The sequence below is a fragment of the Telmatherina bonti genome (assembly GCF_933228915.1).
Source record: "Telmatherina bonti genome assembly, chromosome: 21".
Classification (NCBI taxonomy): Eukaryota; Metazoa; Chordata; class Actinopteri; order Atheriniformes; family Telmatherinidae; genus Telmatherina; species Telmatherina bonti.
This window is the reverse complement of record NC_136630.1, coordinates 27,765,131-27,791,767: the sequence shown is the minus strand read 5'-3', so window position 1 is coordinate 27,791,767 and position 26,637 is coordinate 27,765,131. Positions and strand designations below refer to the sequence as shown.

Below are 26,637 nucleotides of genomic sequence, written 5' to 3'. Positions count from 1 at the left end.
TACTGAAGGCCGTTCACATGCCGTCCTGCAGCCCATTCAGCAGCGTTGCGTAACGCAGCGTTGGCATGCTTCCTCCTCGCCTTCACATGGCTCTGACCTCACGGGACGCAACCGCCGCCTCAGCACCACAACTGGGCCGCTGCATCCAGACTTATGCTGGAAAGACTGGTTTCCAGTCCTGCACACTCTGCTGCCCCCTGCTGGACAGCAGCTCGTCCACCTGAGTGACGTTTCCATGGAAACCTGCTTTACGTGCATGAAGTTGTTAAATGACTTCATTCCTGATGAAAACTAAACACAGCGTCTCGTCTGCAGATGGTGTGTGTTCATCATGACCTTTATAAAGACTAAATACACACCTGCAGAGGCGAGATGCTGCGCTCACTGTGAGGAGGGGGTTTTTACGGCGGGGGTGCTACTTTCAGTAAAACACAGTCTCCCTCCCTACATTACTTCCTGTCGTAGTTTTCAGATGCACAGTAAAGTCTTACAGAAACTACTCCAGAAACACAAAGAGTGTGTTTATAAGTGTGTTTAGTTCCCACCATGTTTTCCTACAAACTGATTTCAGGGTCAGTAAGCTCCTCATGTCACCCTTTTTTTCTTTTTGTATGAAGTAAACATGAAAATATAGATATTTCCCACCATTACAGGTGTGAGCAGCTTTGGTTCTCGAGGGCCGCAGTCCTGCAAGTGTTTCCCTGCTCCAACACACTTGACTCACAGCAGACTTAATCAGCAGACTGGTGTAGAGCTTAACTTTAACTCTGCAGGCCTGCTCAGCATCCACTGATTAGAATAAAGTGTGTTGTAGCAGAGAAACTCCTGACATGTGCAGGACTGCGGCCCCCTGAGGACCGGAGTTCCCACGCCTGCACTAATCAAGAGATCAAAGATCAAAGATACTTTATTCATCCCCGAGGGGAAATTCAGACGTCCAGGACTAATACATCCAGGACTGATTTAAAAGATGAACATTCAGTCCTCCAGAATTTGTTACATGGAAATTAACTTTTTTTTTTTTTTTTTTTGGTTTTTTATTAAATATAATATGAGCACGACGTAACCAAATTGAAATTTAAAGAGTTAAATTCATGATAATCAATATTTTATTGTTTTGATCAGGACTGCAGTTGATCTGTAGTCTTACACGAGAGTAACATTGTTTTCTTTTAGGAGATATTTACATTTTCCACTGTTTCAGGTGAAAAACTGAAAAAAATAGAAAATAAAAGCATTTAAAAAGCAGTAATTTCACATGTCTCAGCATTTCCTTGTTTTACGTTAATTCAGGCAAGAATTTGTGACCTTGTGTCTATGAAAAGTGCCATATAAATAAAGCTTATCTTATCTTTTTATTGCTTTTCTTTTCTTTAACAGAGGTTCTGGAGCACTCAAACATTTTCTCACTTTAAAACCTGGATTTTATGACTTGATATATTTTAGTTGTATTATTATCCCACATTACCGGCTGTCTGTATGGATACTGGTGAAACAGTGCCGTTAGTATCAGCTTTCATTTGGTGCTTTAGGCTGATAAACTGCAGCAGGTTTACTGGATTAAAACCAGAACTACATGTAAAACCAACTGTTTGTGTTCCACAGACTGCCGCGGAGATGAAACCTAAAACCTCCGTCAGCTCTTCCGCCTCCAACGCCTCGTCCGACGCCTCACTGCCGGCTGCAGGTCGCAGCTCCCCGCCTCCACAGGTCACTTTTCCACTCAAACCAGCATTTGCTAAAACTCTGCATCTGAGTCACGATGAAATAAAACGATGTGTGTTTGCAGGCGGAGAGGTCTCCCAGCGCCGACAGCCTGGATCTGGGTCTGTCGCTGGCCCAGGCCAAAGAACGAGCCCATCAGAAGAGAGCCGCCAAGAAAGCCCCGGCCATGGACTGGAGCAAGAGAAACGAACTGTTCAGCAACCTATAAACTTCATCGCCATCATCATCGTCACCGTGCTCTGTGCTGCCCTCCGGTGGAGAATCCAGAACCAATCAGCTTCCGGTTCATCATGTCTGACGGACATGTTCGTCGTTTTAAACTCCCGCGTTAAAAACAGTATTAAATCCTGATTTTATGCTTTTAATTTAGGGATTCGCCACTTTCGCTCCTTTTATGTTTTAATGATGGTTTGAATGTCGGCGTCACGTGAATGAATGTTAATATATGAAGAGTAGAGTCGAAGGAGTAGAAACCTTTGAGATTTAGATGATAAAACAGACACAAGTCTGATTGTCAGAAATCAGATTATTTTGATAAAAATCTGTAAATACATGAATTTAAGAAGAAAATGTTAATTTTTATTTGAAAAGTTTCTGAAATCTGTTGATTTTTTTTTTTTTTTTTTTCTCCTGAAATTGTTGATTTTTTTTTGTGTGTGTAAAAGCTGCTTCTGTTGAGTCCGGTCTTCAGGAAAGCTTTTCTTAGAATGAAAGATGATAAAAAACTGCATCTGGATCAAACAGAACTGAGTCCGCGTCATTGTGTGTGTCCTCAACATTCCTGCTAACGGGTTAAAGTTAGTCCTGTTGACATCAGTCACAAAACATAACCATGAGGAGACCAGGAGCAGGTTCAAGGTTCTGGTCTTGGTCCAGAACAAGGTTCTGGTCCAGGTCAAGGACTGGAACTGGTTTGGGTGGAGGTTTTGGTTTTTATTCATGACAGGAACTGGTTTGGGTGAAGATTTTGGTTTTCAGCCATGACAGGAACTGGTTTGGGTGGACGTTTTGTTTTTTAGCCATCACAGGAACTATTTTTGGTGGAGATTTTGGTTTATACCCATGACAGGAACTGGTTTGGGTGGAGGTTTTGGTTTTCAGTCATGACAGGAATTGTTTTGGGTGGAGGTTTTGGTTTTCAGCCATGACAGGAATTGTTTTGGGTGGAGGTTTTGGTTTTCAGCCATGACAGGAATTGTTTTGGGTGGAGGTTTTGGTTTTCAGCCATGACAGGAATTGGTTTGGGTGGAGGTTTTGGTTTTCAGCCATGACAGGAATTGGTTTGGGTGGAGGTTTTGGTTTTCAGCCATGACAGGAACTGGTTTGGGTGGAGGTTTTGGTTTTCAGTCATGACAGGAATTGTTTTGGGTGGAGGTTTTGGTTTTCAGCCATGACAGGAACTGGTTTGGGTGGAGATTTTGGTTTTCAGTCATGACAGGAATTGGTTTGGGTGGAGGTTTTGGTTTTTAGCCATGACAGGAACTGGTTTGGGTGGAGGTTTTGGTTTTCAGCCATGACAGGAACTGGTTTGGGTGAAGATTTTGGCTTTCAGCCATGACAGGAACTGGTTTGGGTATTAAAATAAAGAATTAAAATAGTTCAAAATAAAACCAGATCAACTAAATAAAGACCTGAAAGCAGATGAAGTCCGAGGTTGGATTCAAGGCTAATGAGTAGAAGTTACAAAGTCTGGAGAACGGGTGAAGGTGGAGAAGATCTGGTCTCCTCTGATCCTCCCTCTGTTGGCTTTCCAACGGGAAAAACATTACTGTAAAAACCAGTGGTTCCCAACTGGGCGTCCAGGAGCACAGACGGTCTGCAAGGTTTTTTGGTACGTGCATGAAGGGGATTCTGATGGAAACTCAGTTGGGAACCAGGATGTGGAGCAAGATGATCCCGTTTGGCTCCCAGTAAAAACAGATTTATTCTACGTTTGTGTTGTTTTTACTTATTACTGGTAAACTTCATTCTTGTCTCTAGATGAATCCACAAACTGGCTTCGCTGCAAATTTACTGGAACATTTAAACAAGTTTGAGATATTTAACTTCCAGGTTGAAAATGGAGAAAAAGACAAAAACATAATGTATGCAGGACATTTAAGTAGAAAAAAGTGGTGAATATTCCTTCATTTCAGGCACTTTACTGTAACAAAGAGTAACAACAGTATTGGTTAAACCATAACGCCTCATTACGGACGGTGTGCTGGGTGTCCTGGTCTGATGAGGAGTAACGATGAAGAAAACTGGTTGGATTTAAGCTGTTAATTGTTTAGTCGATTCTTTGTTCAGGTGCTTTGTTTTCTATCACCTTATCAGAAACCAGCATGTTGTGTAATCAGTTCTTCAACACAGAACAGTTTTCGTACATTTAGGCTCATTCTGACGTCAGTCCACACGCGGAACTCTTAGTGAGTAGTACGATCAGCCAGAGGTGATCCCACATCTCCAGTCTGGATGTAAACCATCCCCCATAACCATGCTGGTTTATCAGAGAATAACTGGTAAATTGCTCCACTCTGCTGCTCATCCCACTAATCCCTTTTCTTTACCAGTTTGGATCCAGTTACAAATAAAATGAACAGACTTTCCAACAGTAAAATATTTATTGTTAAAACAGAAATAATCCACCAAACGCGCTACGTTTACATAGTTTCTGTGTTTGATCCACTTTTACATATAAAAATCCTGTAAGATGTTTTTAATACATAGAAAAATAAAATTATTGCACTTTGTCTCTGAAAGCAGAACTTTTCTAACATGAAAAGTTAACGTGTGTGAACGCTGCATTCAATCTGAAATAGCTTCTCAATGATCTCTGGGATGATGAAGAATTTAGCTGGGAAGATGAACAGTGCAAAGACTCGCCTGTTTGATACGTGGCTTTTACATTTCTGCACCACGTTCAGGACAAGACTGACGGTGAACTTGTATAAGGTGCATATAAGATGAAGTGAAACCGTTTATTTCTGCAGGAAAATCCATTTATTTCAGAAATCAAAGTTAATCTGGAAACACGAGTGACTAATCTGTTGGAGGATCTCGCGGCCCAACAGTCTGATGCATTTATCCCACATTTCTGACTTGAGATCCAGTCTGGCGTCTCAATTTATTCTGCAACGCTTTCTGATGCTTCAGAGCTGAAATTAAACCAATCAGAATTTAAATCAGACCAACCGGAGATTAAATTGGACCAATAATCAGATCTTAAATCAGATCAATCGAATCTTAAATCGGACCAATCGAATCTTAAATCGGACCAATCTGAGATTAAATCAGACCAACCAGATCTTAAATCGTACCAATCAGATCTTAAATCAGACCAATCGGAACTTAAATTCGACCAATCAGATCTTAAATCAGACCTATCTGAGATTAAATCGGACCAATTGGATCTTAAATCGGACCAATCAGATCCTAAATCGGACCAATTGATTTTAAATTGGACCAATCAGATCTTAAATCGTACCAATCAGATCTTAAATCAGACCAATCGGAACTTAAATTCGACCAATCAGATCTTAAATCAGACCTATCTGAGATTAAATCGGACCAATCAGATCCTAAATCAGACCAATTCATTTTAAATTGGACCAATCGGATCTTAAATCAGACCAATCGGAGCTTAAATCAGACCAATCGGATCTTAAATTGGACCAATCTGAGTTTAAATCGTACCAATCAGATCTTAAATCAGACCAATCAGATCTTAAATCAGACCAATTGATTTTAAATTGGACCAATCGGATCTTAAATCGGACCAATCAGAAATTAAATCTGACTAATCTGAGATTAAATCGGACCAACTGGATCTTAACTCGGACAAATAAGATCCTAAATCGGACCAATTGATTTTAAATTGGACCAATCAGATCTTTAATTGGACCATCGGATCTTAAATCGGACCAACCGGATCTTAAATCAGACTAATCAGAGTCAGCGTGTCATTAAATGAAAGCAGGATGCCTCTGAGGTGAAACTACACGCACTGGAATGAGAAATATGAAAAACTTACATATTTGTATTTATAAACATTTTACATGAGAATGAAAAAAAGATTTTAAACCTTTAACTTGGACAGAATAAGTAAAAAACACGACAGTTTTCTGTCAGTTTGGTCATTTTGTCTGCAGGTTTTCTGAAAGTCTTCAGAAACACACTCAGCTGCACACACACTCACACTGTTCAGTCGTTTTAAACCTGCGGAACCCAAACAAAACATAGAAACAAGACGGTTCCTCTTCCTCTCTGGAGTTCACACGGTCAAGGCGAGCTGCCCATTCCTCCCGTAATCCAGGAAAAGATGGGAGAACAGAATCAAAGACTTTGGTAGAACATGTCAAACTGAACGTCAATACGACGACAAGTAGCATCATATACACACAACTTGAGCTGATTCAGTCAATATTAGGTCCATCTGCTAGAAAACCAAGACGGAGATGTATAAATATAACTGCAAGTTAATAAAGTCAGTATAAAGATGTCTGGCTACACACACCACACACTCCTCTATATTTACATGGAAGAACTGGACCCTTGTCCCTTTAGTGGAAACATCTGGATGATGGTTGTCTCTGTAATCACATTCCCAGATGTGTGTCCTCAGGTAAAGTGCTCATGTTGGAAAACTTGACCAGACAAACCCTCAGATCTGGATTAATCCAGAGTCCTGAAGAGGATCTGAGCTTCACGTCCATCCAGTCTGCTGATCTGAGGTTGGGAGTCACTCCAACATGGCATCCAGCTGGTCGGCCAGGTCGTCAAACATGTTCCCGATGTCGTCTAGGATATTCCCTGCTGCCTTCACTGAACCGGTGCTGCTGGGAAACAGAAGGAGGTGTTAGTGTTTCCGGACTGATGGGGACTCATCTGATCCACATGTAAATTTAATCTTTAATGCTAAATTTAGGTTTTGAGTCTAAATTGTCTTTTGTGTGGAAATGTCTTATTATTATTATTATTATTATTATTATTATCATTATTATTATTATTAGTAGTAGTAGTAGTAGTAGTATTATTAGTATTATTAGTATTATAGTTGATCGAATGATAGTGATTATAGATGATCCTTTTCATCTAGTTTGATAAATAATTGTCATTATACATAGATTCAAATTATAAATTAATCATAAAGCTTTAATTACAATAATTTTACAATAATTAAATTGTAATTTAACAATTTAATAAAAAGATTATGACAATAATTTTGAATCATAATTTTCTACTGAAACTGATAAAAATATTTTTGGGGGGGTTTGTACAATATAATTTATAATAAGTGTAAAATAATCATAAAATCGTGATCAGAATCCATCCATCCGTTCTCCGCCACTTATCAGGGGTTGGGCCCCGGGGCAGCAGCCTAAGCAGGGAAGCCCAGACTTTGTGGGGGGGATCCCGCATTACCAGGCCAGCTGAGAAATATATAATCCCTCCAGCGTGTCCTGGGTCTTCCCCGGGGTCTCCTCCCAGAGGGACGTGCCTGGAACACCTCACTAGGGAGGTCCAGGAGGCATCCTGACCAGATGCTCGAGCCACCTCAACTGGTTCCTCTCGATGCGGAGGAGCAGCGGCTCTACTCTGATCTCCTCCCGGATGACCGAGCTCCTCACCCTATCTCTAAGGGAGAGCCCGGCCACCCTGCGGAGGAAACTCATTTCAGCTGCCTGTATACAAGATCTCGTTCTTTCAGTCACGACCCACAGCTCATGACCATAGGTGAGGGTAGGAACGTAGATCGACTGTAAAATTGAGAGCTACCCACCTTCTTCACCACAACAGAGTCCGCATTGCTACAGATGCCGCACCAATCTGCCTGTCGATATCATGCTCCATCCTTCCCCCTGCGCCCTCTTCACCCATGTGTGGAAGACATGCAGCAGCAAGTCTGACAATACAACTACAAAGTTGATCACTGAACTGCAGCCTAAAGTGTCCAGATGCCAAGTGCACATATGGGCACTTTTATGCTTAAACAAGGTCCATGATTTTCTCAACCTGAAGATCGGGCAGAAGGGAGCCCGCATGTCCTGAGGGGACGCTTCCGGCTGGATACGTTCAGGACTCATGGGCCAGGTGGAGACCTATGTGTCTGTCGGTTCTGTCCTCTGAGGACGAGGAGGATGTTTACATCTTTGGATTATTGGTGATCGGGATTCTGCTGATTGGCGCTGGTGGAGTCCTGATCTACCTCAAGACCCGTGAGATTCTGGCAACAACTGGCAGACTGCCAGAATTCTGCAACGGTATGTGCCGGGCTAGCAATGCACAGACTCTTGCGTTGACCGGACTCGACCATAAGCAGGATGCCAGTCTGGCCCACACTGGTCATTTGGCCGCGGTCCCGGAGCTAGTCCGCAAAATCGATAACAACATCGAGAAAATGTCTGCTAGAATCGGTGGAAATTGACCCCCTATTCGGCTGTCTGGAGCATGCCTGTCTGAGATCAGCTATGGACCCCAAGGCCAAGGGCAAATTGTTTTCCTCGCCTGGAACCCAAACAACAATCATATCTCGATTCGGCTTTGGGCCAAGGCAACCCCCCCCCTGAGAACGGAAGAAGACATGTTCATGTATGCTCTGTCCCCCTCCTCATCTACCCCCAGCCCCCTCCCACATGATTCACCGCCTTCCTGGACTTTATGTGTCTTGTTTAGTCTGTGCTTCAGTGTATGAGGTTTTTTTTCTCTGTATTTTCAGACCGCGTCTTCCTGGCGCGGCCCGGAGTTACATGACCTTTTTTTGCCCTCGACCCTCTATGATCCTATTGTATCTCTGTTCTTATCTATTGTAAGGCAGCGCTATTATAATAGCTGCATGGCCTAAGCTTAAGCTCGGTTCTGTATTGCTCTTTTGTCATGAATGTTACATGTTTGTATGTCTGACCTTGGATGAGCTGGCTTGAACTCTGAATTTCCCCTCGGGGATGAATAAAGTATCTTTGATTTGATTTGATTTGATTTGATGATGAGCAGAGAAGTCAAATAGTAAAACACCACTCGGGTTCAGATGGCAGGGGTCATTGCCCTGGTCCAGTCATTGCCCATGGGAACATTGAAGTCCCACAGCAGAATGAGGGAGTACCAGAGGGAGGGCCCTTCAACACTCCCTACAAGGACTTCAGAAAGGGTGGGTACCCAAAGACGGAGGGAGGCCACCCTCTTGTCCACCAGGGTACACCCCAACGTACAGGAACCAAATCGGGGGGCAATGAGAACGCCCACACCCGCTTGATCTCCAGAGTGAAGAAAATCCAGCCCTTCTGGAGGAGACTGGTTGCAGAGCCCGAGCCAGGTGTTGAGGTAAGTCCAACTATATCTAGTCAGAACTGCTCAACCTCACACACCATCTCAGGCTCCTTCCACGCCAGAGGATCGAACTGCCAGCGCGTCCTGGGTCTCACACTGCACCAGACCCTTACAGCCCCCCCCTGCACGTGGGGAGACCACAGCAGGGCATGGTTTGAATAATTCTGAAACTCTAACCCTGGACATCAAGTCAATCATCTAGCCTGATCTGACAAGGTGGCGAGTGACAGCGAAGAGGAAAAAGACTCTTCATTTCAGTTATATAAACGAGGTAGAGGAAGGAAAACACCACCACCCCCACCCAACCCAGCAGATCCTTACCCGTCCACACTGCCCCCTTGTGCCATGTCCTCCACCACTTTCAGAGCAGCCTCCAGTGATGTACTGGTTTGTTCCAGTCTCTTCTGAGCCATAACCTCCAGACCAGCCACACCAGTCAAGGCTGGTCCTGCTTTCCCAGTCTGGGTTGGAGATCCTGCCGTGGGTGAGGAGGATATCCTCACTGGGGAGCTGGGAGGAGTGAAGCAGACGCTCGGAACCAGGGTGAGGTTCGGTCCTGAGGAACAAGACGTGTTAATTTGTGTTTGGGTCAGAAAACATCTGTTATAGCTGCAAGTGGAGAAAAACTACCTGCTGGTGTCAAACTGGCCATACTCGGCTGAGGGAGTCTGGATCCAGATGCTCTCTGGGGACTCTCTGACCTGCATGCGACCATATGTTGGTGTTTGGAGGGTTTAGGACTGGGTGAACAGGTCTGATGGTGAATCCCACCTCCCATCATCGGGGAGACGGTGTGAATCTGAACGTTGGTGAGTTTAGGAATGGCTGTGTGTGCTACAGACGCTCCTGAGGTTTTTTGAGGGCTGGTGGGACTGGTGTTCAGAGATGGGTGCAAAGGACTGGAGGGTTTGGAGGACACTGGAGGCTTCGGGCCTTTTTCCACTGAGCCAACTCTTTGGAAAACATTCCCAAGCCTTGGAGAATCCCGGTCATTCACCATGGTGGCGTTGTGATGTAAGTGCAGACTGTGGGGGGAGGATGCCTCCTCTTGTGGGGAGGCGTCTTTGTCTTTGGGTTTGTGCCGTCTCTTCACCGTGTCCGACTCCTTTAGGTTGAACTCTGGGATCTCCAGGCTGGTGGGGGACTGGACATGACGCTCTGATGGGGACTTTACCAAATGCTCTGAGGGGTTCTGGACTGGATGCACTGATTTGTTCTGAACTGGACACCCTGATAGGGACTGGGTCGAACAACCTGATGGGTACTGCACCAGACGCTCTGACTGGGACTTGACAAAATGGCCTGATGGGTTCTGGACCGGACGCTCTGATGGATCATGGAGCGGATGTTCTGTTGGGGTCCGGCTTGGGCGTTCTGATCGGGTCTGGACTGGATGACTTGATGGGGGCTGGACCAGATGCTCTGTTGGGGTTCGGATTGAATGTTCAGATCTGTTCTGGACTGGATGGCTTGATGGGGGCTGGACCAGATGCTCTGTTGGGGTCCGGCTTGGGTGTTCTGATCGGTTCTGGACTGGATGGCTTGATGGGGGCTGGACCAGATGCTCTGTTGGGGTCCGGCTTGGGCGTTCTGATCGTTTCTGGACTGGATGGCTTGATGGGGGCTGAACCAGACGCTCTGTTGGGGTCTGGATGGGACGTTCTGATCGGTTCTGGACTGGATGGCTTGATGGGGGCTGGACCAGATGCTCTGTTGGGGTCCGGCTTGGGCGTTCTGATTGGTTCTGGACTGGATGGCTTGATGGGGGCTGGACCAAATGCTCTGTTGGGGTCCGGCTGGGACGTTCTGATCGGTTCTGGACTGGATGGCTTGATGGGGGCTGGACCAGATGCTCTGTTGGGGTCCGGATGGGACGTTCTGATCGGTTCTGGACTGGATGGCTTGATGGAGGCTGGACCAGATGCTCTGTTGGGGTCCGGATTGTAGGTTGTGACCCATTCTGGACTGGACGCTCTGATGGGGACTGGAATGGATTCTCTGATGGAGACTGGCCTGGATGTCCTGGGGGGGTCTTGACGTCAGCATCGGTCTGGTTAATGACTCTGGGTCGCTGTTTGATGGTGAGGTTTCCCTCCTCAGCAAAGGGAAGGTTCTGCCCAGACCGGAGCTTCGGAGATGCAGCAGCATTCCGGGATTTTTCACTTTTCCGCATTTTCTGTTTCTCTTCCAATGTTCCACTTCTATCGCCTTCTGTCCTCTCAGTTCCAGCCCTCTTTAAGCCCCCCAACCCCAGGGCAGGGACCGGTTTGGAATGCTGCAGGATGATATGGGAAGGAAACCCATGTGTGACTGGGGAGGAAACTGGACTGTAAGCTGGTGAAACTGGGATATGAGTTGGTGGGATATCTATCCTCCTGGATGGGCTGCTGCTGCTGCCGCCTTCTAACCTAGCAGCGATGCTCCTCACCCTACCCGTGCTCTCCATGTCCACTCCTTCTTTTGCCTCCGAATCCACTGTTTTCCCATTTCCATGACGATGTGTTGGGCTGCTGCTTACCGAGCTCATCCTCTTGGGCGGTGGAGGGGGGGGGCCTTTGTGACGAGAGCGCACGGCGAAGGAGTGGCTGCGGTTGATATGCTGTTGGGGACCAGCGGCACGTCCTGGCCGGCGGGACAGGGTGGCGTAGGATGGCATGGCGGCCAAGGAGGCGGAGCTATGGGGGGGGGGCATGGTCGTCGTCTTCGTCCGGCTCTCCGTCAGACAGGGCGTTGCGGGTCAGGCTTTGGGTGCGCTTCTTTTGCGATCCTCTCTGAACATCGGCTGGTGGGATCTGGGCAGGCGGATGTCTCAGCACGGGGACAGCTCCGGGTAGAGGCTTGGAGAGACCTCGTGGGGCCCCGTTGGCAATTCCTGCCTGAGCCTGGAGCAGACCGAGGGTCATCTGTGTGGGGGAGGGCTGTGGGGATGGTGACGACGGAGCGGGAGAAGGCTGATGGAGGCGGTTCGGAGAAGGGAGCTGTTTGGTTTTCGAGGGAACAGCTGGGTAAGCGAAGCGGGGCACCTTGCTGGGGGTAAGGGGAGGTGTGACAGGGCAGAAGAGGGGTTTGTTGGGACCAGTAGACCAACACTGGTGGTCCCACATCTCAGGGGGTGTCTGTTGATTTCTCCCTCCCCCACGCTTGGCTTCCTCTCCAACTCCCAGACTCCCCTCAGTCCTGGCTGAACAAGGTGAAGCTCGATGTTCCTGCGGATGTCCACAATTTGAGTTTCCAGAATTCCCAGAGCCCCGCGAACGCTTGCTAATGCTCTCCTGACTGACCGACATGGCAGCCATGACCGCGGGGGAGGACACGCCCCTGATGCCAAACGCCTCCGCAGCTCCTTCTCCAGCTTTGCCCATCATGGCGCTCTGCAGTTCGGCGCTCAGCTCACTGTCCTGAAAGGAGAGGAGGGTTCTGGGGCTGCGAGGGGAGGCGGGGCAACAGCTGCTGGATGGAGCGTCGGGGTGTGTGTGAACGTTGTGCGTCGGCGTGTGCTCAATGGCCACCAACTCCAGAGCAACAGGAGGCTTACGGCGAAGAGTTCCGCCTCCGACACGCGATCGCTGCAGGTCACACAGTCGCTTCACCGCCAACATGAGCTTCTTCTGATGACCTGAAACACAAAAACACAACTTACAGGATTTCACCTAATTCTGCTCCAACAGGTGGAGTGTAGCTCAAACGGTTGAGTGGACGGCTGCACTGTTCAAGTCCCGCTCGGGGGAGCTAGATGTCTGTCCTCACTCTCTGACCTCCTTTCCCTGTCCACCTTCGGTCAAATAGAGGTTACTAGAGCCCAGAAATCCTTTAGAAATATTAATCTATTTGGATTTTAATTTTCTGTTGAAATATTCTAATTCTTATAAACAAGGTACAAAGTTTATTTGAGCAGCACAATTTAACGACGGGGATTCAAAGTGCTTTTACAGGACATTAAAATATCAGAAAATAGGACGCATCAATTAAACTGAAAAACGACAGAAAGGAAAACGAACATTAGATAAAAACTGTATTAAAAACACAATCAAATTTAAGCGGATTAAACAACTCGGATCCGTACATTAGACGGTTATAATGCGCTGCACGTCGTGGTGTTCTAGACTCTGCATCGTGCATTATAACCGTCTAATGCACGGCTGTTCATTTTTTTTAGTCCTTACATATATTATGTATTTTATAATTCATGTTGTCGTTATATTTTATTGAATAAGTAATTCATACAAAGTTTGCAAGTACATGTATTTATGTTTTGAAATATTTATGTTATGATATATACACACTGCATTCAGAAATGTGGATAAATCAAATAAAGTCACAAATTTTTAAATTTTTATATCAAATTTTTATTGTCCAAATTAACAATAATCAAATAAATTCATATATTTATATACAGATTTATTTAATTATTTGTTTCCGTATTTGATTTGTCATGTACATATTTACTCATTTATTATGCAAAAAACAACAGATCACAACATAATTACTTCATGTAGTATCTGGACCTGAGAGAGGGATTATGTCTCATGACAGTGAACGGTTCTTGTTCCTTACCTAACTTGGTGATGCCGATCTCCTGCAGGTCCTCCCAGGTGATGTCCTTAACGATGGTGATGGAGTCGTAGCCGTTATCACACAACCTCTTCTGGTACTGAGGCAGGCCTATCACACTGAGCCACTCCCCCAAGTCCACCTGAAACAAGCAATGCTTAACATTTTATAACAGATCAGACAAATGAAGGAATGAATAGATTTTATACGTTAGTAGTATTCATATTGTGTACTGACTGTACAGATGTGGTGCAGCAGGTTTCTGCATTGAGCCTGCACTTATTCATTACTTCTATAAGTGTGTTGATAGATAGATGATTGATTGATAGAAGGTGACTGAGTGCTGTGGATCAAATCGTTTTCAGGTCTGCAGAAAACCTTTGTTTCTGTCCACTAATCATCGTCTTCAATCATTACCTAAAATTGTGGTCAGAAAGGATACCAAGTAAAATTACTTAAAAAAGGTTTTATTCCAAACTCCTCATGTTGTATGAAAGTTGTTGCAGAAAAACTGGAAACTGTCTGAGGTTATTTTATTCTAAATCCAAGCTAAGATTTCACGCTAAGGGTTCTTTTAACTGTAACTGTATGACTGTGCTGTGTTTGTTGCTGCCTCTCTTTGCCAGGACTCCTTATATAAACAGTTTCTAAATCTCAGTGGGATTTTTTTAGGTCAGGCTTGAAAAAAAAGCTTTCTCACTGGAATGTAATCTGGCAACCACTCGGGGATGGTGAGCTTGGCGATCTCCATCGATATCTTCTTTCTGTGGCCTGGTTTGGTCACTCCGATGGCTGTGAGATCCTGGAAAACAATACAAATGAAGAAAATATGTCAATAAAAACAGGAAACAGCCGTGGAATCTGTTCCACATATGTCTCTTCAATGAAAACTTAGTTGCTGAAGTCACATTACAGCTTATATGTTTTTATACTTGTGGAGAAGCTGCTATCACTGATGAGGCATCTGTACTGAATTTATTCTCAGATTTCTATAATAACTCAACTCCAATGTCTCCACATTTAACATGTTTTAGTAAATCAACGTCATTTCATGTCACAAGTGCTTCACAGTCTTGTTTTATGTGTTCATAACTAAAGTTTAAAATGTGTTTGGCAGTGATTTGCAGCACCTCTGGGGTCATCCTGCTGATGGTGGGGACGTCATATCCAGCTCTGATGAAGTTGGAGGTGTACTGCTCCAGCTGGAACTCACACAACCACTGGTAGATGGCTTCAGAGTCCTGAGGGCACAAAAAAGTGAGATTTATGACTGTTTTCTGAAACCTGAAAAACTTCCTTTTCTCTTCCACCAACCTTTCCCTCCAGCAGCTGCTCGGGTCGCACGAAGCCTTTCTGAGGAGTGCTGCCGGTCTGACGACGGGAACCTAAAAAACACACACGATCAGTCCTGCAGGATGAAAACCAAGAGATCTCATCTATCACACTTTCCCAGAGGACTCAGAGGAATACACCTTCCCTCCATTGCTGCATCTTTTTAGCTTCGTTTCCTCACTGTGAGTTATTTCACCTGTATTCACCTGTAGGGTGTGGTAGTGTGGCCGAGTGGTCGAAGGCGCTGGATTTAAGCTGGGGAACATTCGGCCAGGTAAGATGGGGAAGAAGGGGGAAGAGGGGGGAAGAAGGAAAAAGAGGGGAAAGGAGGAGAAAAGGGAGAAAGGAGGAAAAATGAAGAAAAAATGTGGAAATTTCTGGGACATAAACACATGTCTAGTGGCCTGGAGATGTTTTTACATGTTGACCCAGGTCTGTCATGCAGTGAACGGGATTTGAACTCGCAACTAGGTGCTGGGCCTGCATTGAAGATCACGTGACATGGCCTCCGTCAGATGACGCAGAGAATACAATTAATATGAAGTAAACCTGATATGTTTTTATATTGAGGGTTATCTTTTTGCAGACACACGCATCTGAAATTGTAAATATGAAGTAGTGAAAATATTTCAACACCTCATTTACTCATCTATTAATGTAATTCTGCATTTAGCTCTAATTCAATGGTAATTTCTGTTAATATTTCTTTTTTTTCTCTTTCTCAAAAAGGAGCTGAGGAACCAGAAGCGATGCAGAACAGGGAGTCATGGCAGGATTTCAGTGGCTGACCTATTTTAGAATTTATTAACCTGTTAAAGTCCATTTTCATTGGCATGGAAAAAATAACATTGTGTGTGTTTATAAAATATTGTAGTTAATAGAATGTAAGGAACCTGTTCTGTATATGGAATACACACACACACACACACACACACACTATATAAATATAAATAACAAGAGCCTTTATATCGGTATGATATGTGTGTATATTTGTGTAGTGGCACTTCGTTTCTCTTCTTTACCACCACTTTGAAGTCAGTCTAGCAACTTTGTATTTATATTATTATAATAATAATTTTAGATATTTATAATAACATTAGATATTCATATGTGAATTGAATTGTAATAAAACATTTTTTTCTTACTAGTCTTGATTTCATTTACATAATTACTCATAATCACCACAATAAACATGTCAAACTCACTGTTTAATGTTCAGTCATTAAAAACAATAACATTGCTTTTGAATAAATACCAAAACAAAAAATTAAAACTATTTACAATCAATTTACAACTAATACTGTGCTGTTTAATCTTACTCTTAACTTTTACAAAAATATAATAAAAAAAACAATTTTAAAAATGAGAATATGTACAACAACCACAACTATTTACAATTACTGTACAGCAAGTACTTTAACTTGTATTGAGGATACTTCCTCTGGTTTCATCCTGGTTGTGTCCACTTGAAACTGTACAGAAGGTTCACAATAAAAAGGTTTTAAAATGTTTTTAAAAAAACAACAACATATATAATTAAAAAGGAGCAAACAAAAGTTACTATAACACTTAACTACAAACTATATACATCTATTTACAAAGTGCTTATTTCTGCCCCTTCCTCATCTCCTCCAGCCACTGTTCCTTTGTCAGGCTTTCAGACTGGGGGCAGTAGACCCTCCCACGGTAGTGGCTATGTCCAGTCTCTGCTGTGCGAAAGAGGCCACACTTCTTGCAAGTATTTGCCTGCACAGTCCTCTTGTATGGCCTCTTTGTTGTTGGTTGCTGGGTTGTGGCCTGCATGGTTGAAGGCATGACAACCTGATAGAAGAAAACAGGTTGTCCTGCCTGTGTGAGGCCCTGGTGAGGAATCCCAGGTGCTGGGGCTGCAGGGGCTGCTGGGCCTGGGAAAGCACCTGGTGCCACTGACAACTGCCTCTTCACACCGCCTTTTGGAAGGATGGTGCATGGTGCCTGCCTTTGCTTAGCCTGGCCAGCCGTACTCTCTGGCAGCCGGTACTGATGTTCATCCTGTGCTGGCACAGGATAAGAAGGCAGCGGTCTTGCATCCATCAGTGGTTCTTCAGCTACTGCAATCTCTGAGGGTACACCAGTTCCCTGAAGCAGGACAGAAAGCTCCTGCTTTTTCTGTCTGCCATTGTGCCACTGAATCAGAGTGTTCTGGTTGACCTCCACAAGCTGCATGTCTGTTCCCTGCATGACCCGGGCATTCCCAACAACCAGCTCCCTGATTTTACGGTAGTCCCTAATAATTAAGGACCACCTTGACTCTGCTCCTTTGCCTTTTCTTTTGGGGGCTGGATGCAGACCACACAGTCTGATGAAAATGGTCTCCACCAACCTGCAGCAGTCAGGCCATTGTGCAGGTGCACTACTTGCACCTAGCACGCAGCGGATTGTGCTCTCCACCCCTGGTGTTTTTGAGGGCTTCTTTGGGGTTCGGAAGCGTCCACTCAGAAGTCTGTCTTGGTGCCGCGCTGAATAAACAACCCGCTGCTTGTCCCCTTCGCTCAGGTTCTGCCAGAGTCCTATAATTTGGTCCGCCTGCAGGTTGCTGAGATAGAGAGAGGTCTGCTCCCGAAGCCCAACCAAGTACTCAGCAAGTCTGTCCACATGCTGGTATCCAGGCACATTCTGGTCATCAACAGCCTGCTCAAATCATTAAGCAGAAAACAGAAAATAGTTTAAAACCTTTTAACAGTTTTAGTTTCAATATACGTCAACATGCAGAATGTAGAAAACAGCAGTGAATAACTGTTACTGACCACAGTTTCTTCAGAGGTGTCCCCAGCCTCAGAGATGCTGGGAGCCAGTGGGGAGGAGGCGCTGGGAGCAAACAGGGAGGAGGTGCCAGGAGCCAGTGGGGAGGAGGCGCTGGGAGTCAGTGGGGAGGAGGCGCTGGGAGCTGCTGTGGAGGAGATGCTGGGAGCAGGCTGAACCTCTATATCCAGCACTGTGGGGTCATCTGTGAGGTCAGAAAAACCCTCATCGTCCTCATCTGCCGCCACATCATGCTCCTCCACCAAGCGGGCAGTCTCCTCTGAGTCCGGGTTCATGTCCTGCAGGGCCTGACCAGTCTGCCGGAACAGATACTGCACTCCTATGAGCTCACCTGAGACACAACAACATAAATAAAGCACAATGCAGATTGGAATGAGTAAAAACCAATCAGCTCATCAGAATCATAAAATACATTAAATATAAATATAAATTTCCCCCCTCAGCAACACAGTTTTTCTGTGAGGAGCTGTCAGAGAGATGCAGCTTTGTACTTTTCCTTTGGCAGGTCATTCTGTCATTACCTGTGTAACGTGAGGGTGGACAGAACTCTGGTGCCACCTTTCTGCCAAACAGCTTCTCGTAGTTCTGGTTGACAGAATGCAGCAGATCACCAGAGTAGCAGCACAAAGGAGACTTCTCAGTCGCCATGGCAGCAACGCGCCGGTCCTGGTTCCACCTGTGCAGACCTTCCAGCAGGTAAACCTGGAAATTCAGGCTGTTGGCACTGGTCCCTACAAGTACAATGAAATGCAACATGAAATATCAAAAGCATTTTTGACATAAACATCACATCAAATGAACAAACACGCATATAATAAGATACACATTTTAGTGTCACACACCTGGTATGAAGCGGTTTAGGTGCAGATGAAAAGACTCCAAGGAAGTAGAGCCTCTGGCACACCTAAAGACCGGCAGCCGCACACCTCCCTTGGTCAGCTCTCCAGTTTTAATGTAGAGCGCAACACCTGGTGGATCTTGGATGCACTTTACATGCTTCTTCTGGACCCGCCAGATGTGCTCCATCCTCTCCTGATCAAACAGAGGAACGCCAAGGGAGTCGTTGCCACGGGAGCCCATAAGTAAAGCAAACAGCTCCTCCAGCAGCTTAACTGTGGTGTCCACTCCTCGTGTCCTCCGTCTGCAGTGGAGAGCCAACTCCTCCCTGGTCAGGTGTCTGTTCACATCTGCAGATGACAGTCCCTGGTTCCGAAGCTGCTGGGCCTTGGCTTCACGCAACAGCGCTAAGTCAGCTGCATCCCACTCAAAAATGCATGCTGAGATGCGTGCCATGTAGAGTGGGTACAGCTGATGGGCATCAGTGGTGCATCCCAGGGCAAGCCGTCGCATAAAATGCCAGATGTCCAGCCGTACCAGAAGCTGAGGCCACCTGCTGAATCTAGCCTCCAGCTTTGTTGTCTCTGCAGCCTCAGCACAGCATCCACAGTCCACATACAGGACAACAGGGGGATCCACACTGGCCTGCTGGTACCTCCTCACCAGGTCACCAGCCATCCTGTCTAAACCAGCTCCCTCCTGAGCAGTCAGGACACTGATTAAAATCTGGCCATACTCATTTCCCACAGAGGTGAGCCAGAGAGCTGTCCCTTTGGCTGTCCCAGCCAGCTTCTTTGTGATCTGAAGCACAAAACATGAACAGAGACACACAATAAGATGGAGACATGTAGAAATCCAGCTAGTGGTTTATTGAAGCCTATTTTGCAGAAAATAAGATGATTCAACCTTTTTTGTGGAGTCCATCTTCAGAATGGTGCCAAAGGTTGATGTAATGTGCGCCTTGATGTCCTCCAGCCTGGTCAAGATGTCCTGGCTGTAGACGGACAGAAGCCACCTGCAGCTGGGCACAACATCTGGCTTTGGAGGTTCCGGGAACTTTACAGGCAGCAATCCAGGGCGCTGGAGGAAGCTCATGCACTCCGTGGTGTACCGCGATACACGTTGGAGCCACTCCTCTGTGTGGTTCTCCCTCAGCTGTTTCAGTACCCGGGTTGGGCTGTTGCCAAGGCCCCTCTCCCGCAGAAGCCGAATCACCCTCACGTCACAGGCATACCTTGGTCACAGATAAATATATCAGTAAGAATGTACAGCTTTGACTTGAACATGGAAAAAGAGAAAAAAGACACTACTCACTTTTGAGTCATGATGACCCGAAATTCTGACCTGTGAGCCAAGTCCAGCTGTTGGAGGACAGCCTGGCTCCAGGACACATGAGAGGCTTTACACCTGGCACAAGTCAGCGTCTCAGTGACCATGGTGTACATGCGGTCTATGTCCAGGACCCGCCGTGCCCTCTTGTGCTGCCCTGCTCCTGTCAGCTGATGCCCAGCACAAGAAGGATTGGGGCACACCACCTTAACCTTCCACAACTTGTAAGGCATCCAAACAAGTAGTGGATGGGCAAAAAAGCGGTCTGGGGAAGGTGCCTGGTGGTAGAGGTGACTCGGCTGAGGTGGGTAGTACCACAGCTTCAGGTTGTCCTGGAGTTCCAGTCTGCCCTTCGCCCCCATCCTAAACAAAGCTTTGGATATCCACCTATGGTCTTCAGGTGGAAAGCCCTCTGCCCACAAACGGGGAAGCTGAGGAGTTGCAGCAGGAAAACAATGTGTAACTATACTTAGTTCTGGTAAAATACACTGCTGCAAAAGTATTCGTGTTTAAAGCACAGTGCTAGAACACTTACTGACACAGGAGCAGCCACTGGTGTCTCAGCTGGTACTGCTGGTGCCTCTGTTTGGGAGCCTACGGCCTGTATGAAGTTTAAGAATCAGATATTAAAATCTACAGGATAAATCTCTAATCCTGTACATTGAATGAAGTCTAGAACTACAGATGCTCGAGCTGAAAATGTAATCACTCACTGATATGGCAGTGCTGACTGGAGGAGCAGGTGTCTCCTGGCGTTCTGTGACCTGTTTCTATAAAACAGAGTCTAAGTCACATGTATTAACAACACACTTTTACACAGTTGACTTTTGAACCCCCTTTACCTGTGTCACTTTCCTGGCCATGGCAAGGTTTGGCTTTGCAGCTGCGCTAAGTGAACCACCATATCTTGGTTTGGTAAACTGAAAGTTAAGAAGCAAAAGACTGTATAAAGACAAGCCATTTGATGAATCTATTGATAGTACATGTAGGAGCAACAACAACTAAATACCATAGACAAATTCAGTGGTGGTCGCTGTTTGTGGCCTTCAGCTCCCTTCATTTGTGTCAGCCCAGCAGACTGGGCAGCACCTGCAGCTGAAGTCTGTGACATCAGGGCACCCTGGACAGCAGGAGCTGGCTGGACAGCAGGAGCTGGCTGGACAGCAGAAGCTGACTGGACAGCAGGAGCTGGCTGGACAGCAGAAGCTGACTGGACAGCAGGAGCTGGCTGGACAGCAGAAGCTGACTGGACAGCAGAAGCTGACTGGACAGCAGGAGCTGGGTGCTGTTTAATGGCAAAGTAGGTTTAACACTGGTCACTTTGTGATGTCATATTTGTACTATACTACAAAACTACTGTGTTTTTCGCCTACCATCTGGATGTGGAATCCACACACACATTTCCTCACACTACCAAACAGGGACGTCTGCCCATGCTGCATCATTGGACATTTCTCAATCTAAAAAGAACATTTGAAGATTTATCTCCATGTCATTCAGTTGTGTGTGTTGTAGCAGAAACCATTTTGAATTTTTACTTAATCAAATATTTATTAATGTGTGAAAATCCGGTTTATGCTGTTGCATTTAGTACAAATTAAGTATAAAAGTAAACACCTGATAAAGACACACATACCCTCTGATACAGCCCGTACCACTTCTTCTGTCTGGGTGCTGGCCTGTTGCCCTCACCTGGAGGCCATGATCCTGTGGAGGCGAAGCTCTTGAGGCGTGCCATCCAGACAGTGTCGGGCATTGCTTTGTGGGACTTCGATGCCTTTGGTTGAAGATGATTTAAAAGTAAATGGTAACAACATAAGAGCTTATCAAGCCTATACAAAAACTAAAAGAATAAAAACCCATAATGATTATGATGAGACACTGTCCTCAATGACTAGACCTAACGTCTGGTAATGATTAGGTAAAATACTCCAAAATATGTCCAACCACTCAATCACCTCAAGCCTGGTTAATAATATCTGGGACTTGTTATTAGTAAATATGATTTAAAAAAAAAAAAAAAAAAAAAAAGCTCTGTCAGACAGGCCAGTTGTCAATCAGCAGCTCCTATATGGAGGATTGTGGATATATTATTACTACTGGCTTTAATATGGTCTTTAGTTTGTTATCTTGTATGACCTTCAGCTTCCTGTTTGGTCCCAGTACTGATATATTCTATATGTTGAGAAATTTTGATGGGTTTGTTAAAGTACTTCATAGACAAAAGTTAGCTTGGCATGGTTATCCAACAGGACTAACATACTGACCCGAATACAGGACAGTACTGATTATAAAATGACCCCTATTTTCCCACTTTTTTTTAAACGCGGTAGTTTATGCCGACGACCATATATGATGATGGTTAATCCCCATGACGTGATTTTTATTTTAAATGTCTTAAGAAGCCGAGGGCGAGAATGAATAGGACATGACTGAAAACAAAGCCACGTCTAACATAACCTCGGTGTAATAAGCACGTAAATAATATTTTATAGACCAAAGTTATCTTAGCTTTAATAGCTAACAACTTGGTTAATCCCACATATGAAACGTTTTTCATCGACTCGCTCGGGAAATGGGAATGGGAAAAAAAAGACACGACTGTGAAACCAATGTCGAGTAACATCGGCGTAAAACCGGGAAATTTTTATTTTTACACATCGATGTACATCATACAGCATTTTCATGAATGAGCCGATACTTACCATGTCGCTAAATAGACCGCTTTCACTCGTAAATTCTTGTTCACTCCGACTGTTCCCAAGAACTTCCAATTTACATACGGATTTAACCTTCGACCTCCCGTAACCTTTACCTTCATTAAACATTTTACATTGCGATACGTAACTTTCACGACGTCATTGGCCGTCAGCTTTCAACATTTCTCCAACGTGATTGGTCGGCAACTTCAACATTTTCAACATTTCTTGAACGTGATTGGCTAGAATCTTCAACATTTTCAACATTTCTTGAACGTGATTGGCCGGCAACTTCAACATTTTCAACATTTCCCCCGGACCATTCTTCGGCAGCTGGCGCTCTAGGCTCCAGTCTCTTAGGAGGCGTGGGTTCAAATCCCACCACTGCCATCTTTGTCTCCAAATTGTAAAGCTACCTTCCTAGATCCTGCAAATATCTTCTTCTAATAGCAAGCTGAAAATTCAGCTCTTCAAAGAGCACTTCAACACTTTGTATAGCTATATTTGTTGGAAAATGGGAGAACTTAGCCCAGTTCTTTGCAACAAACTTTATGGTATTAATTCTTTGTATTGTAACATTATGGGGTGGGAAGGGAGTAAACAAACAACAACAAAAAAAAGCCTGTAGCACTTCACGGAAGAATCTGCGTCCAACTGGACAGTCCACTGGCACCTTCCTAAGATGTCCTCTACTGTTTGATTTCGTGCCTGTGTGGTTCTCACTCATATGTAAGTCGCTTTGGATAAAAGCTTCTGCTAAATGACTGTAGAATAGAATAGAATATTTTAATTAATGAGGCCAAAAAAACTCTTTACAGCACTAGTTCAGACTTGTTTGTTTTTCCAGTTTTAAGTCTGGGTGTTTGTTTTTCTCTGGCTGTACCCACAGAAGCAGATCTTAACATCTTTCATGTCCTTTTATGAGACTGTAGATTTACAACTTTAACACTTGATCTTGTCTTCATCAGCTTCTTGTTAAATCCTGAACAGAATCTAAAATTGATCTCCTCATAAAGATCTTTGTGTTCAAGATCCATTGGATCTCTAAGATCCTATCAGAGCTTTACTGTCAGCCTGCAGGTTCAGTAGAATCAGAGCAGAACCTTCATGTATCAGACCCTCTCTGTGGAACCAGATCCCAGTCTGGCATGGGGAACCAGACCTCCTCTCTACCTTCAGATCATCTTCAAACTTTCCTTCCTGGATAATCTTCGTCAGGTCTGGCTTAGTGACCCAGATCCATCCCTTTAGTCCTGCTGCTGTATAGGCTGCTGGGAGACGTTCCATGATGAACTGGGCTCCTCTCTGCTTTCTTTACTCTCCATGTAGTAATATCTGATGTTGTTGTCATTCATTTGTGTTCCTCTTCTTCTTTATAAGCAGGCATTGCTAGCGTAAAGTCATGCTGCTTGTTGATGCTCTTTCATGTCCCATTAAACCCAACTGGTCCAGACAGACAGTTGCCCTTTCCAGATTCTGGTTCTGGTGCATTTTTTTCCTCTGCAATGTCTCCTCATGCAGCTCAGGGCATTTATATCTGATAGATTCCAGTCTGTTCATGTGAATGATGAGTCTCTCTCACACCCAAAGTCATGGATTTTCTCAGGGTTCTGTTCGTTGACTGATACCTTTCCTGGTACAATGCTGGACATGTGTTGGCATAAACGTTCACTGCTATGCAGATGATACTCAGACATACGTTTTTTTTTACTCTGGGTGAACTGGTTCCTCCTCCTGATAGTAGTCTAAATATTCTGTAATCATGAACAATAAGAAATATAGTTAGACCCCTCAGTTTACTGTAAATCTGTAAAAACTCTGACCAATCCAAATGTTCAGACCCAACTGGAGTTGTTCATTTCTTATACTTTGTAGCTTCTTCTCCCGGCTCCCCTCCTCCCCCTCCAGCAGCGCATACCTGATAGCCACACCCTGCATATAAACAGCGTGTTAGGATGAAAATACAAAGTAGTGAAGAAGAAACTCGGAAGGCAAACATGGCTGAGAAAATGCAGGAAGGATTTCCCGACCCGGCTCGGTTTATTTGCCTCCTCCCGCTAAACAGTCGAGAAAGAGAAAATCGTTGGTGGAAAAAGCCGCGAATGAGAAAAGCACTCGGAAAGAGCAAACCTCCCCCAAGGCAGGAAAAAGTTCTTCAAACGGTGATCCGATCACCACCAGGATTAAATCACTTCTTCCTTTTTGCATTTCCAACAACTCCTGAAATTGTAATTTAAATCCGTCCATAACTTTTTTTAGTTATCTTGAACACAAACAGATAAACGGTGGTAAAAACATAACCTCCTTGGTGGAGGTAAGAAAAAAGCCACAAGGAGCAAAACCAGAGGGGGAAGAGCCAAGACAGGGCACCACTTTCACACCTTGCTATCTCCCCAACATTACCTACCCCAGCTTTAATAACTCCTCTATCTGATTCCTTAATGATAAAGGTTGTTCCTCATCATCTTTGAGCGGTCCCATCATGTTACTATGACAACAAGCCAAACCCACTCTTCTGTCAGCATGTTGACATTAACCTGAAAACATTGGTTTTTACAGTAAAACTACATTTGTATGTTGTGAACACAGGTAACTGTCCATGTTTGTTCTGTTCTTTTCTTTCGTTTCTCCCTCTTGTTGAGATCAGGAGCTACACTCCACACTCCATCTAGCACCACCTGGGCGACAGGTATTTGACCTCAGGCAAGGTTAAAAACCTCAACAACATCAGCTGTCCTGCTTGGCAAATCCAAACAAAGGAGGACATGAAACGAGCGAAGTGAATTATTTTCCAGCTGAAAATCAGAAAAATCATTTAAACAAAAATAAAAAAAAAAACCAAATCTCTACTTCCTGTTTTAACTCTGAGCTAATTCCTTTAACAGCCACAACGCGAACAAACAACCGATCAAACCTGATCCTGACTTCCTACCTTTCAGGAGGAAAGAGAGCAACAGAGCTCCTGATGTCTGACACTTCATCCTTCCTTCTGACCATCCAGATGTTTCTTCCAGTGAAGTTGTTTTTCTCTGTTTTGTTTCTTGTTCTTCTGATCTCTCCTTCCCACTCCTCATTTCTCATCCCTCACTTCTGCCCCAGCTCAACAAATCTCCTCCTTTTTCAACTCCGACACCGTTCCTCTGAGTTGTGATCCCAGAGGAACAACGCCTTTACCGGTCTTCCTCAGACAGTCAGGAGGGGGTTTATGGGCCGAAGCTTTGAGGGAAGATGGTGGTTTTATTGGTTTCAGTAGTGACGTGAGCTACGCCTTCATCTCGTCACCATCTCATTTCCTTCCAGACTGACAGTAATAATAGTTCAGTGTGCAGAACAAAACAACTTCTGCTTCTGTTTTCTTTGGTCTGGTTTCTGAGGGAGAAAGCGTGCAGTGAACCTGTTTTCTTCCTTACAGGGATAAAGATAAATCCCTCAGAGATGCTCGGGGTTCAGTCCGAGGGGGAGTTGGGTTGTAAGTAGTGAATTGGAAGGGTGGGCTGGGTTGGCAGCATTGGGTTGATGGGACGGTGGGAGGGTTTGGGGAGAGGAGGGTTGGGTTAGGGGTATGGTCTTGGAGGCGTTGAATGGGGGTAGGCAGATTGGGCTGGGTCTGGGGGTGGTGAGCTTTAGAGGAATGGGTGACGTTGGGGTTGGAGGTCATGATGGTTTCTGGGGTTCTTAGCCTGGGGACACTGGGGCAGGCGCCGACCCGTGGTGGGCAGCTGTCCATGAGGGTGGCTCGCCCTCTTGGGTGTTAGACTGGGCCTTTCCCGAGACAGTGGGTGCTCTTGGGCTTATGAGGCTCTGGGTTCCTTACTCATGCTCAGGGGGCAGGTGGACTTCTCCCTCTGGTCCCCCTCGGCCTGCAGTCCAGCCTCTGGCTGCAGCCTTCCTCTGCCTCCTTCTGGGTGGACGGTCTCAGTTCTGGTCTCTGTGGTGGTCGCCCAGGACTTGGGACCCTCTTGGTCTGACCCTGATCCTTGTAAGGGGTCTAGTTGTTTACCCAACTCCATTCACCCCTAATATTTTGTACACACTCCTACACACACACACAAACACA

At 45.2% G+C, this 26,637-nt stretch overlaps 2 protein-coding genes across 2 annotated transcripts in view; one reads left to right on the top strand and one right to left on the bottom strand.

Moving 5' to 3' along the window:
* nherf1a (NHERF family PDZ scaffold protein 1a) overlaps positions 1-2,150 on the top strand; it is a 41,413-nt gene extending 39,263 nt beyond the window's left edge. Inside the window, exons 5-6 of the mRNA XM_079260826.1 lie at positions 1,606-1,710; positions 1,790-2,150. Coding sequence (XP_079116952.1) covers positions 1,606-1,710; positions 1,790-1,933 — 249 coding nt within the window. The 3' untranslated portion in view covers positions 1,934-2,150. The remainder of the gene's footprint in view (positions 1-1,605; positions 1,711-1,789) is intronic.
* A 3,884-nt stretch (positions 2,151-6,034) lies between these two features.
* LOC306771474 (CASK interacting protein 2) overlaps positions 6,035-26,637 on the bottom strand; it is an 83,888-nt gene continuing 63,285 nt past the window's right edge. The window contains 9 exon segments of the mRNA XM_079260640.1: positions 6,035-6,542; positions 9,352-9,586; positions 9,661-10,210; positions 11,069-11,722; positions 11,724-12,646; positions 13,585-13,723; positions 14,282-14,383; positions 14,712-14,822; positions 14,896-14,966. Coding sequence (XP_079116766.1) covers positions 6,446-6,542; positions 9,352-9,586; positions 9,661-10,210; positions 11,069-11,722; positions 11,724-12,646; positions 13,585-13,723; positions 14,282-14,383; positions 14,712-14,822; positions 14,896-14,966 — 2,882 coding nt within the window. The 3' untranslated portion in view covers positions 6,035-6,445.